Below are 13,689 nucleotides of genomic sequence, written 5' to 3' on the forward strand. Positions count from 1 at the left end.
CTCGTAGCTAATTCTTCTTATTTTTAATGGAAAGGCAGCTCAGACCTTCAGAGAGAAGGAGAAACAGAGATCTTCCATCCACTAATTCACTCCCCAAGTGGCTGCAAAGCCAGGAGCCAGGAGTTTCTTCTGAGTCTCTCACACTGGTGCAGTGTCCCAAGGCTTTGGTGTATCCTCTAGTGCTCACACGGGATCCTGATGCTTGCAAGGTGAGGGTTTAGTCACTGAGTCATCAGGCTGGACCCCAGGACTAAGCACTCACCGGCTTCTTTCAGTCATCAACTTTGGGGCTTTACTCCAGGACAGCTTGGAGATCACACTTGGCTTTCCGGAAGGCAAGGTATTCTGATTTCAATCACTGGGATTCCAAGCTGCTCGAAGTGTAGTCCCCCAAAACGTTCTTTTAGCAACAAGAGGACAGAAATTTAATCCGATCATGGGACTTAGAGGGAAGGCCTGTTGAGTGGAGCCCCGTGATCACATCTTGGTGGCTGCATCAGGACAGACTGATGTGGGGATTCCCTGTGTCCTCTCCTGTGTCCTTCAGGAATCTGCCTGCAAGAATGCCAACACCAGGGCCCGGCATGGTAGCCTAGCAGCTAGTCTTTGCCTTGAAAGTGCCGGAATCCCATATGTATGCTGGTTTTAATCCCAACAGCCCTGCTTCCTTTCCAGCTCCCTGCGTGTGGCCTGGGAAAGCAGCCGAGGATGGCCCAAAGCCTTGGGACCCTGCATCCACATGGGAGACCTGGAAGCTCCTGGCTTCGGATTAAGCTTAGTTCCAGCACTAGGCCAACAAACCTGGAAACAATCGTCTCATCCATCTCCCCCCACTCCTTGACCCTCCCCGTTCCCACCATAATCAGTGGTCCATATGGATGTACAGAAGTGAAAAACTTTGTTCACTACAGAACAGAGCATAGCACTGGCCCAGGCTGTGTCTCCGTAGTGCTTAGGGGCTGAGCGAAAATAGGCAGACTTAAATGTATTTAATAGACGGGGCAAGGAGCCAGCGAATGTGGTAGGGCCCTACCAGTAGAAGATTCTGCCATGGGAGCCTCCATGACTTCAGCCCTTTAACTCTAGAAGACATTAAGGCTTCTACAACTGCTCCGAGGGGCAATGAATGAATTTGTCTGAAGTCATTAAATCTCTATTTATTATTAAATTTATTTGCTTACAGCATGAACACAAACTGAACAGCTATACTTGTATGTGGATGCACAAGGACAGCTTTCCAGAAACACCATGCAGGGATACGGACAGCCATGAACATCAGGTTCTGCAGTCTGTGAACCCAGTGCCGAGAGCAGAGCTAGAGCAATTGCTTTCAGCCACCACTGGAAACACTCCTGTTCAAAGTCTAAACTTCATAAGCTTAAAGATCTAGGGTACGAACGCCAGTGCTTTAGTGGTATTATCTAATGCCAAAAAATGCAGACTAGTGTGCACAGGCGCTTCTGCTTCCACTCTAAAAGTACTCAGACAATGAAAGTGTAAGCACATAAAGGAATATAAAACTATTTATTGACCACTGTTCACCAGTATTTACAATAAAGTAAACAATATACAGTTGGATAACATTCTGATTACTACAAAGTTATTGGTTTTTTTTTTTGTCCTGGCATCTGCTGAACCAGTAGCCCAAACAGCTCAGACTGAGCCTCCATGTGAGAAATGAGATGTGACAAACACAAACCATGCAGGTCAATGATGCAGATTACAATAGCCTGATCACCCACTGTGACAGCAGATCCTAAACTGGCAAGGTCACTAAGCCAAGTTCTAGAAATCCCATGAATCATGACACTTTAGTCAATAATAGCACATGGATTTTGACCTTGTCCGAGTAATGGCTCACAAGAAGAAACTGTCCAATATTCGTTTATCTTAGTTTTTTACAGGGCAGCAGGAGGTGTGCCTTTCTCACCTGAATGGGGAGACTAATCAGTAACAATGAAGATGGAGCCACGGCATTTATGACTGTTGATCCAGAGACAGATTCTGATATGGCTTCTCCTCGACTATCTAACCTGTCCGAGAGACTTACAACATTATTCCAACAGCTATGGCTTCATGACAATTTTTTCCAGTTTAACTTGAAGGGATTTATGTCTTAGGTTGCTCACAATGACATTTCAGCAACAGAGTCTCATGGTCTTCCTTTTGATGAAATTTAAAAAGAAACCAGTTATAAAAGTATCTTATGAACACACACAACCACCCAGAACAGTTGTTGGGCATGAGTTGAGAAATCAGGTTCTGACACTGAGAACAATGTTTAAAAAAACTGTTCTCCAAGGCAACTGTTCGCTGATGAAGGAAGCAACTACAGAAAGCTTTTTCAAAACTTGTTAGAAGTAACCAGTGCTACTGATGCAAAAAAATAGAAAATTCACAACTCCCCCAATACTACTTTCAAACCAACATATCAAACTTGATTCTCATTAGAATGTAGTTATTTCTTCACGCTAGTAAATCAAAACCAAGATCCAGATTTTATATATATATATAAATATATATAAAAAAAACAATGCAAACAATTACTGAGCTTCATCTTCCGGACAAGAATGCCAAGTCAGTCTCTCTTCATAAAAAGCAATTACAATCTGAGGACATTTCATATTTGCTTCTTTTGCCAGCACCAAGTCAGCTTCATCTGAATCTTTCCTATAGTCAGGGGAAAAAACTCCAGTTAACCTTCACATTGTTTATAACCAACAATGGCTCACCCAATCAATAATTCAACCTAAAGGCATTAAACAGGGTTAGCACCACAAAAGCTGAGCCTGACCGGCGTGACAGCCGTATGCGCATCAGTTCTAGTCCTGGTTGCTCCACTTCTGCTCCAGCTCCTGGGCTGAAAAAGCAGCGAAGGACAGCTCAGGTCCTTGGCACTGCACACACACAGGAGACCGGAAGTCGCTATGGCTTCATGTCAGCTTGCTCCACCCATTTTGGCCATTTGGGAAATGAATCAGTACATAGAAGATCTGTCTTTCTGCAACTCCTTAAAAGAATTTTCTTAAAAAGGTGTGTGTTTTAGGAATATGCTTTAATAAAAATGAATCAGAAGATAAATTTAGGAGCAGGTGTTTGGACCGATGAAAAGACAGCTTGAAATGTTCCCATCTAGTCTCTGGATGCTAAGTCCCAGCTCAGTTCCTAATGACAGCTTCCAACTAATGCACACCCTGCCCAACCCCAGCTGCTATGGGCATCTCACCAGCAAACGGGTGCTATCTTCCTGCCTTTCAAAAAAAGAAAACCTGCACACTTACCACTTCATGAGAAACATCAACTCCCCACTGCTGTCTGTGGCACCAATTATTCGTTCGGGATCAAGACCCCTGGCAAAGCCCCTCGGTTTGTCAGCCTGTATAGAAGAGGTTAAGTGATCACTACCATAAACATTTACTCAGCACAAACTAAGAGTATCAATTCTAACTTGCCTTCCTGATAGGAAACTTACATAAACAACTTTCAGGATGGGCATTTGGCATAGCAGTTAAGACACCACTTGGGCGAAACACACTGCCACTAACAGTGCCTGGGTTTGAGTGCTGGTCCTGGGTCTTGCTTCCTGCAAGTGAGCACCCTGGGAGCTAGCATAGCAGGTGATGGCTCACATTCTTAGGTCTCTATAACCCATGCAGGCGATCCTGACTGAGCTCCAGCTGTGACTAGTGCATGCAGGTGAGGAGCGAACCAGGGCTCCTGTCTGTCACTGAGGTACAGTGGCTACTGCTGCCCACGCAGCTCTCTGCTAATGTGCCTACAAAGCCCAAACACTCAGTTTCCTGCCACCTGCATGCAAGATCTGGATGAAGTTCTTTTACAAATTCTTTTACTTTTGATAATAATTATGAATTAATGTAGGTTAAGATTTCAAATCATTTCTATAAGTCCATTAAAAAGAAAACACCAGTTAATCAGTATTACATTTAAGCTTCATGCATCCTTTGAAATACCATTTGAATTCGTTTTCTTATGAAAGTTATTTTTCATATAAATTATGTTTAAAATACCACAGATATGTCAACAAATGAATACTTCAGGATTTGCTTTATTTTGTGATACAATCCCAGAGCTGTACAAGCTTTTTGGGATCCCCACTGCCCAGAAACGTGAAAAGTGATGGTACCAACAATCTCCCATTCCTTCTAGACTTCCGCAGTCACAGGCTCCAGGGTTAGTCTGCTTCCATTAAAATGTTGCTGTATCCGATCTTGGGCAATCTTTAAAAACTAACGTTTTGTGATTAGGTATCAAACAGATACCTTTTATATAAAACGCAAAATGAACACCTTAAGAACACTGTCTGGCACATGATAAGAGTTCAAAACCGACCAAGTGTGATTAACCTGTGCTTCTCTGGAGCATGGGATTTACTCTGAAAATCAAACTTGTAACCAACTTCCTGTTTCTAATCTCTAAAACAGGGGTTAACACCTAAAAATCTTACTAGGACCACCCTGATGATTTATCTGTGATGTTCTTAACATCTAATAGAGTGATCCAATTTCAAGCCCAAAGTCTCTGTGGAGATACATATAACACATGCTTAGTGCCTGAGCCAAGCAACCACTCACTGCCCAGGCCTCTCCTGAGCATCACACTAGGCCACCAGGCAGGGAAAGGACGATCCTGGCTTTAGAGTCAAGGGTACAAGCAGTTAGTTTCCTAGCATGACTGAAGTCAGATTTAAGGGGACTCAATCAAAGTGCATGCATGGTGAATAAACCAAATGTCTAAATCCATACCAATAAAACATAGATGCAATTTTTATGAACAGACTGTATATTTAAAAACAAAACAACTGCCTTGTAGCACAAAGACAAGTATGTTGTGGTGCTCAACGCCGCCACAACTACAGTGCTATTAGGACTGCTGTCGCTGAGCGGCAGACGTGCAGTGAACCGATCTCAGTCCTCCTGCGCCCACTGCTGATGCCTTTACTCTCATAGACTAAACAATGTCTAGCAAAAATTTACAAACATTTTCTTAATGGCACTTCAAAAATATTTGGCTTTAAAAATTATCTTTAAGGAGCCTGGCGACCCCATTTCCCATCCAGCTCCTTGCTTGTGGCCTGGGAAAGCAGTTGAGGACAGCCCAAAGCCTTGGGACTCTGCAGTCACGTGGGAGACATGGAAGAGGTTGCTGGCTTTGGATCGGCTGAGCTTGTGGTCACTTGGGGAGTGAATCAGTGGATGTAAGATCTTTCTGTCTCCTTTGTATATCTGACTTTCCAATAAAAAAAAATCTTAAAAAAATTATCCTTAAGAATCTGGCAGGTTGGGCCCGGTGCAATGGCCTAGTGGCTAAAGTCCTCGCCCAGAACGCGCCAGGATCCCATATGGGTGCTGATTTTTTTTTTTTAAAAGATTTATTTTTATTACAAAGTCAGATAAACAGAGAGGAAGAGAGACAGAGAGGAAGATCTTCCGTCCCATGATTCACTCCCCAAGTGAGCTGCAACGGGCCGGTGCGCACCGATCCAATGCCGGGAACCTGGAACCTCTTCCGGGTCTCCCACCCGGGTGCAGTGTCCCAATGCATTGGGCCGTCCTTAACTGCTTTCCCAGGCCACAAGCAGGGAGCTGGATGGGAAGTGGAGCTGCTGGGATTAGAACCGGCGCCCATATGGGATCCCGGTGCGTTCAAGGCGAGGACTTTAGCCGCTAGGCCACGCCGCCGGGCCCTGGGTACTGATTCTAATCCGGCAGCTCCACTTCCCATCCAGCTCCCTGCTTGAGGCCTGAGAAAGCAGTCAAGGATGGCCCCGCAGCCTTGGGTCCTTTCAACAGATCGCAGCGAGGGAGCTGCTCTGCTAAGTAGGAAACCCCGACCCAGACGCAGGTCGTCTACGAATGGTTTAGCGCCAGGTTCCCCACGAACGTGCGTTGTGTGATGGGTGAGAGGGCGGCCCCCTTTCCGGCCGCTCCCCGTTTCCCAGGAGGAAGGGCTCTCTGCACCGGACCCCAGTCCCGACGCGCGGCAGGGGCGCGTCGCGTGCTGCCCCAGACGGACGCGCAGCGTGGGACCGGCTATCCGAGGCCAACCGAGGCTCCTTCGGGCTGCCGTTATCGTTCCGATTCTGACTTAGAGGCGTTCAGTCATAATCCCACAGATGGTAGCTTTGCCCCATTGGCTCCTCAGCCAAGCACATACACCAAATGTCTGAACCTGTGGTTCCTCTCGTACTGAGCAGGATTACCATGGCAACAACACATCATCAGTAGGGTAAAACTAACCTGTCTCACGACGGTCTAATCCTAGCTCACGTTCCCTATTAGTGGGTGAACAATCCAACGCTTGGTGAATTCTGCTTCACAACGATAGACAGAGCCGCCAAAAGCCAGTTATCCCTGTGGTAACTTTTCTGACACCTCCTGCTTAAAACCCAAAAGCTCAGAAGGATCATGGAGACCTGGAAGAAGTTCCCGACTCCTGGCTTCGGCACCGGCTGCTGCGGTCACTTGGGGAGTGAACCATCAGATGGAAGATCTTCTCTGTCTCTCCTCTCTGTATACCTCTGACTTTGCAATAAAAATAAATCTTTATTAAAAAAAAAATCTGGGCCCGGCAGCGTGGCCTAGTGGCTAAAGTCCTCGCCTTGAACGCCCTGGGATCCCATATGGGTACCGGTTCTAATCCTCGCTGCTCCACTTCCCATCCAGCTCCCTGCTTGTGGCCTGAGTTAGCAGTCAAGGACGGCCCAATGCCTTGGGGACCTGCACCAATGTGGGAGACCTAGAAGAGGTTCCTGGTTCCTGGCTCCGGATCAGTGCAGCACCGGCCATTGTGCTCACTTGGGGTGTGATTCATCGGACGGAAGATCTTCCTCTCTGTCTCTCCTCCTCCTCTCTGTATATCAGACTTTGTAATAAAATAAATAAATCTTTTAAAAAAAAATCTGGTAGGCCATGTTTCATACTTACAGCATCTCTTTTCTTCTTTGATTTACTGTCATCAGATTCACTGTCAGATAAAGATTTTCTTTTGGCACCATCTTTTTCTTTACCAGCTTTTTGAGAATTAAGAAATGCTTCAATTAACTCTGGACAATCTAGATTTTCTTCAGGTTCCCAAGTATTGTCAGCACTGTTAACAAAAAAAAAAAAAAATCGACTCAGTTAAACGTGGTTCTTCACCATCATCCGGATCCATTTAACAGATGCAAACCGCAGTCCTCCAAGCTGCCACCGCTTCCCTGTCGCTGCACCTCCGGCCTGCTCAGAGCGCCTGGAAGGCAAGTCCAGAGCCCTAAGGGAATTGCCTGCTTATCTCTGCTTAACTGAACAGGATTCCAACACAACCATGGACGCTAACAACACACAAGGTTTTCAAAAGTTCATGGGAAATGCATGAGAAAACTGTACACATCATCAAAAAAAATATCTTTTTTTTTGTTTGTTTTTTTCTCTTTTAGCTGACCTCTCCTCTCAATTTGAGTCACCCATGTTGAGTGGCACGAACCCAGCAGCTTAAGCCATTATTGTTGGTTCCCAGGTTCTGCATCAGTAGGAGCTTGGAAGAGAATCCAGGTACTATAAAGGGGAAGCAGCCCACTGACCACTGGCTTCAAGCCTGCTCTTACTAACAGCCGTATTTGTCTACTCGAATTTCTCTATATTCCACAGATAAGTCGCTTCAAAATTTTTCTCTAAGAACTTCCAAAAACTATGGATTCTAGAGGGTGTGTCTGGGCTAGCAGACAAGTCACCCATGCCCCACAGTCCTGGTGCCTGGGTTAAATTTCAGCTTCCTATCAATGTGGTCCCCAGGAAGCAGCATTGGTGGCTCAGCTTCCTGCTGCCTATCCAAGAGCCAGAATGAATTCTCATGATATTATGCCTGGGGTTAGGACTGCTAAAACAAAAGTACTTCAAAAGTTTATGAGAGGGGCCCGGGCCAGTAGCCTAATAGCTAAAGTCCTCGCCTTGCACACACAGGGATAACACACGGGCGCTGGCAATTGCGCAGCCTTGGGACCCTGCACCTGCTGGGAGACCCAGAGGAGGCTCCTGAATTTAGATTGGCGCAGCTCAGGCCGTTGCGGCCACTTGGGGAGCGAATCAGAGGATGGAAGATCTTCCTCTCTGTATGGGTGGTGGTTCGTATACCAGCTGCTCCACTTCCCTTCTAGCTCTCTGCTTGTCGCCTGGGAAAGCAGTGGAGGACAGCCCAAAGCCTGCATCTGTGTGGTACATGCCAGGGCAGCTACCTGTGCTACATGGATTGGGATCCCTGGCACCCAGGGCTTTGTGGCTCCCACACTGGGTCTAATTCTGGCCCTTCCTCCAGCAGTGTGGCGTCCTGAGAAACTGCTGCTTCAGGCCCAGTGAAAAATGTGAATGTATGATACTTCCTTAGGCTCACCAAGCATACTGAACAGCTTGTAAGAGAAGCCTCAATTCTCCACTATTCCCGGATAGCTATGGGAGAGGCGTAACAAAGTGTGGTGAGCAATGGAGGCCAAAACATCTGCCTGCCATGCCCCTGGCACCAGGCTCGGCATACTGCTGACTGCCACCCACCCGCAGAGCTCTGGCTTCTCACATCTGTGGTGTAAGGCTGAGAATTCACATACACTAGCAGACACGTGTGAACAGCACAACCTCTGCATGTTTTAATTAGCGACACAATGATAATCAAAGCAATTTCTAACAAGGAACCTAGGCTGTAGCACTTCAGAGATTCTGAATATCAATCTGTATTGTACGGCATCCAAAAATCTTTAGTACCCTTTGCTTGAAAGGCAGTTAGTATACAGTATTTAACTCCAATAAAATGAGTTACACAGTAAACTATACTGATTTTATAAATTTGACTCTCCAGGGTAATAAACTAGCGTCTATCCACCAATCTGCCCATTTCCAACTGCAGGCTAAGGACTGAGCTCTTTTTAAGCAGACCTCCAATAAGGGACTTGAAATTCGGGTGTTTTTATAGAGCCCTATGGGGAACCAGGTGACAGACCCAGGCTAAACACAAAATGCAAAGCCGCCCCAGTGCACTTCACAGCACAACGAAGCACTGAGGTCTCTTACTCTGTGAATCCCTTCCACTTCAGGAAGTACTCCACCTTCCCATTGACCACACGGCGGTCCAGCACCTTCTCCACCACAAACTCTTCAGGCTCTGCTTCTTCGACCTTTTTACTCTTTCCATTCTGCTTCTTTCCCATTTTTTGCTAAAACAAAGCAAAAGTTAAGATTCTATTTGAGTACACTTTAAAGGCTAAATTGCTTATACCGACCTACTATGCTCCTCCAAATGACACAATCAAAAACATTATTTGGGAAATACTGCTACCCTTTCCCAGTCATAGCACTAAGTAGCCTACTAGATCCAGTTTCATTAGAACTTCTACTCATTTTAATCACAAAACATCAACAAAATAAAAGCAATATAGACGACATACGCAAGAAACCAAGTAATAAAGCTGTAAAGAGAGCTTAATTAAGGCAAGCTACACTAAGAGTTCTTTCCAATTTAAACACCAACACTGAAAGCTTCAATGATACAGCGAGGGAGCTGCAGAATGACAGCCCAGCCTGGAACTGCACTATCAACCGCAGGGCCGACTAGAGATCACAGACAGGATTTTCCCATGACTATTATATGTAGGTAACTGCCTGGAACATTTACAACTCTGCCATATCTAGAAGCCAAAATACCAAATCATTTTAATCTTTTAACACAAAACCTCTTTTAGTTTCTCAAGGCTAAACTCCATAAACTGGTGGTCCACCAAATTCACTTAAAAGTGGGAGGTTAAAAACAAAGGGGGAGCGGGGAAGAAACAACCTACAATACTTAAAACTGAAACAGCTAATTCATTAGTAAGATGCTGAGGGGGCTCCCAAGCTAAGCTAAAAGCGAGAATGTCCACATCCTGCCCTGTGCTCACTCACCTTCTGGGCCAGCTTCCTACTAACACTGCGGGGAGTCAGCAGATGGTGGTCCAACTATTCAGGTGTGCCACCAACATGCAAGGGCCCTGGCCTGACCCAGCCCTAGCTGCTGCAAGCATTTGGGAACGGAACCCCGTGGATTGAAGAGATCGTTCAAATTAAGACACCACAGATGTAGCTCAGCTAATCCAGTCACTGCTGGTTCAAGTACTGACCAGTCCACTCTACAATCTAGCTCCTAGAAGATGGCCCCTGCCACCCCAGGGAGGGAGGGAAGACCCAGATGAAGTTCGTGGCTCTTGACCTTGGTCTGGCCCAGCTCCAACTGTCATGGCCATCTGGCAGTGTGAAGCAGCAGATGGAAGCTCCCCCAACTTTTAAGTACCCAATATCTAAAAGTTACAAAAACTGGGGTAGGTAGCACTCTGTGTATGAAGCTGTAGCCTGTAACACGGCTACCCCTTAGGGGCACTGCCTGGTATCCCGGCCCCTCCACTGCCAAGCCAGCGCCACGGTAATGGCCTGGGAAAAGCCAGGGACAATGGCTGGATTGCTTGGGCCACTGTAACTTAGGTGGGAGACCTGGATTGGGGCTCCTGGCTTCAGCCTGACCCCCGAACCCATGGCTGCCCTAGCTGCTGCAGCAATCTAGGGAGCTTAACCAGATAACAGATCTAACTGCCCCTCTGACTTGGCTGAATTGCTTTTCTAGAGGGCCTTACTGCTTTCATTATCCTGCCGAGTCAAAGAGCTTTGCCAACCCATGCTGTAAAGGAACTAGGAACAACAGGAGTAAAGAGAAACTGACGTAGACACACGTGTATTAGATGCTAATCTTTCAGGTCCGTGACACGAGCTGATCAACAGGACAATGTCAGAAACAGAAAATGACAATGGAACCCACCATGACCACCCCACCCAGAACATACCAGATTTACTAGCCTGGCTGCCACAGCTTAGGAATCCAAGTGCTCCTTTTTGTTTTAAAAGTACAAACCTGGCTCAAAGCACTGTTCTTTTTCTTCTTTCAAGCATGAGGTGTATTTTGAAGCCAGAAATGTCTAATTATTTAAAGGAAACTCACTCAGCTTCCTACTTAAATGTTCTCATGTATTATGTCAGGACACTAATGAAATTATTTCCAAATGAAGTCTGGTAACTTTGAAAGCTTCACGGATAGCTCACCTTTCCCACCCAACAAGCAAAGAACAGAGGCAGAGCTGATGAGCCCTCAGGCTGTGTTCCCTGGTTACTGAGCTGCAGGGGCAGCCTAACCGAGGGGGCAGCCATCTGCAGCACTCTGCTCGCCAAGACACTTGACACACAGTCTGAGGATGGCACAAACTGAAAACCAACTGGGCCTTCTAAAGTGCACAACTCAGGGGATCAAAACCAAACACTTGGCTTTACTTAAGTGTTCCAACTCATGCCCTCATCCCCACAGGCTTCTGAGCACCAGGCTAACTTCATGAGCTCCTCTCTAGGTGCAGAGTACCCGTTCCTCAGCTGGGCATTCCTAAGACAAATCTGGACTTCAGCAGACATAAGGAATATGCCAACCAGCAATGGCTTTCTTGTTCTGTCCATACACAGTAGCCTCCTATGTTACATACAATCTTCAATTTTCCTTACAAGATAAAAGCACTCAACAAAATTCTTGTGCTACCCTAGACTGCATGACTTCGGGCCCTACTAAGCTAAGTCAGGACACACCTCGATGTACTAATTCCGTTTTTTCTCCCCTGTAAGAATATTGGGACAGTTACAAAATAAGGGTGTAAATTCTCCACAAAAATATAAAGTTATAATTTGGGGAGGGATTAAAAACAAAAAACCCACGAGTTAGATCCTTATATATTTTAGATTTTCATTAACTTACCAATGTAGTTTTATTGGAGGCCATTTTTTTGTAATTGCAGGCTTCAAGAGCTATTACTAGAAAAATGCATGACAGTTAAAGTTTGCAAAACAAAAGACACTCAAATGCAAGGTTTGTTTAATTTCAACCCCCCACTACAACCCCAAGAGCCGAGGCTGGGCAGCCCACCGGGCCTCCACCATTAGTGACGCATGCCGGAGCCCATTGGCGCTCAAACCAGCAGGGACCACGGAGGCCTCACTGCAAGACGCCGGCACCTGCGGAAGCTTCAAGGGGCGCAACATAGCGGAAAACCCTCTTCCTAGCGAGAGTGTTTATAATCCAGTACGTGGCTTCTCTTTTTAAAACTCCCACCAAACCGAAACTACCGCCAATTCGCCCCTCTCCACACCTGACCAGCCCTGTCTCGCACCTAACCGCACTAGCTGTATCCTTAGGAACCCCGCACCCCGCCCGCCTTTCTTTCCTCAGCAAAGCCCTGGGATGTCTCAGCCCCACGCCGTGGTGCTGGGAGTTAGAACCCACCCGATGTCTACACGGCCGCCCTCGCCTCCGTGTGGGCGGGCGACGGAGGGCCCGCGCGGCCACCCCCACTCGGGAATGCGGGCCTCGTGGTCAGCGCCTCCGCGGGAACAAACAAAGGCCGCGCGGCGCCGGGGGTGGGTGCCTTGGGGGTTCAAGGGCACTGCGCCATAGGCACTGCGCCATAGGCCCCGCGCCGAGCCCGCGGGCGGCGGCCACGTAACGGAGCGCTCGCCGCAGCTTCCAAGCCGCGCGGATGCGGGAGAATGCACCGCCCTCCCCAGAGGCCCAGCTCCCCGGGCCCGCCGCGTGGGGAGGGGGAAGGGACAAGCACGCTTTGTCTCGAACCCGGGCGGCCGTCGCGCCTCTCCCCTCGCACCCTGCGCTTCTCCTAGCGGATCAGGCGGTCTCCCCCACTCTGCACTGGAAGCTGAAAGCGCAAGGCCCTGCTCGCCCTCCTCCTCCCACCCAAACCCTGCAACTGCTCCAGTGGGGGCTGCGGCCTCGGGGTCCGGCAGGGCAAGGGGACCTGGACACGAAGTGGCGGGGGAGGGGGTGCGTCGCCCGGGGTGCAGAGGAGGAGCGGAGAGTCCTAGGCACCGCCAAGAGGAAGAAAAGCCACCAACTTCACCGCTCCGAGCCGCTCCGGGTCGCGTGGGGCTGCAGCGTCCTCCCGGCCCTGCGCGCGCCTTCCAGCTCCAGCCACATCCGAGGGGGAGGGGAGAGGGAGGAGGCCGCGGCCGGGGACGCCGCCCACGCCGAGGAGCCGCGGCCGCGCGGGGCGGAGCTGCGGCCGGGCGCGCGCCCGGCCCGGGGGGAACACGGGGCCCGCGGGCCTTACCGTGCGTGGCCTGGCGCCTCTAGTCCCCGGGGGCCGGAGCGGGAAAGGAAGGAGGGCGGCGAGCACGATCACCGGGATCTTCCTCGGCGGAAGCGTTTTTTTTCTGCTCGGCGGCCGCGGCGCCAAAAAGCCGGGCTCCGGCCCACATTCGCGCCCCTAGGGGTGGGCGCCTCTCCCGGCGCTGGAAATGGTGGGGAAGGGGCTCCGCTCCAAGCCCCCTGCGCGCGCTTAAAAAATGTCGGCGGGACTGGACGCGAAGGGCGCCCAGGGCTGACGTGTGGGGTTTAAGCCACGGCAGGTGTTAGCGGAAGAAGGGATGGGCAGGGGTCCACCTGAGGGGGGGCAGGCGACCCTGTTTGGTGAGGTGGGAGCAAGGGGGCGCCTCCCGCCCTGAGGGGCTGGACCTCCAGGCTGCGAAGGAAGCTCCGCCCGTCGGCTTTCATTTCAAACTGCGCGACCGTTTCTCACCTGCCTTGCGCTTAAAAAGCCGAGGGCTGGCGCCGCTCCCGAGAGGGGCGTCACAA

General features: G+C 48.8%; 1 protein-coding gene across 2 annotated transcripts; it reads right to left on the minus strand.

Moving 5' to 3' along the window:
• Positions 1 to 1,988: 1,988 nt before the first annotated feature.
• On the minus strand, positions 1,989 to 13,045 carry CBX3 (chromobox 3). 2 transcript variants are annotated; one of them, XM_004582429.3, is made up of 6 exons: positions 12,951 to 13,045; positions 11,803 to 11,858; positions 9,057 to 9,199; positions 6,945 to 7,107; positions 3,282 to 3,376; positions 1,989 to 2,670 (listed from the first exon to the last, which is right to left on the minus strand). In XM_004582429.3, exons 2-6 carry the CDS (start codon positions 11,824 to 11,826, stop codon positions 2,544 to 2,546), a joined length of 552 nt encoding a protein of 183 aa, XP_004582486.1. In that variant the 5' UTR covers positions 11,827 to 11,858; positions 12,951 to 13,045; the 3' UTR covers positions 1,989 to 2,543. The 2 variants fall into 2 exon arrangements, with proteins under 2 accessions (XP_004582486.1, XP_058534115.1); XM_058678132.1 differs by lacking the exon at positions 12,951 to 13,045 and having other exon boundaries at positions 11,803 to 12,167.
• Positions 13,046 to 13,689: the final 644 nt, after the last annotated feature.

Source organism: Ochotona princeps, chromosome 20 (assembly GCF_030435755.1).
Source record: "Ochotona princeps isolate mOchPri1 chromosome 20, mOchPri1.hap1, whole genome shotgun sequence".
Lineage (NCBI taxonomy): Eukaryota > Metazoa > Chordata > Mammalia > Lagomorpha > Ochotonidae > Ochotona > Ochotona princeps.

What these genes read in the sequence shown, in the direction of transcription:
- CBX3 (XM_004582429.3), bottom strand. Translation starts at nt 11,826, where the DNA reads ATGGCCTCCAATAAAACTACATTG. An exon ending in AAGTGGAAGGGATTCACAGA is followed by an intron (nt 7,108 to 9,056) that starts GTAAGAGACCTC and finishes TTTTGTTAACAG; the next exon opens with TGCTGACAATACTTGGGAAC. An exon ending in CAAAGAAGAAAAGAGATGCT is followed by an intron (nt 3,377 to 6,944) that starts GTAAGTATGAAA and finishes TCTTCTATACAG; the next exon opens with GCTGACAAACCGAGGGGCTT.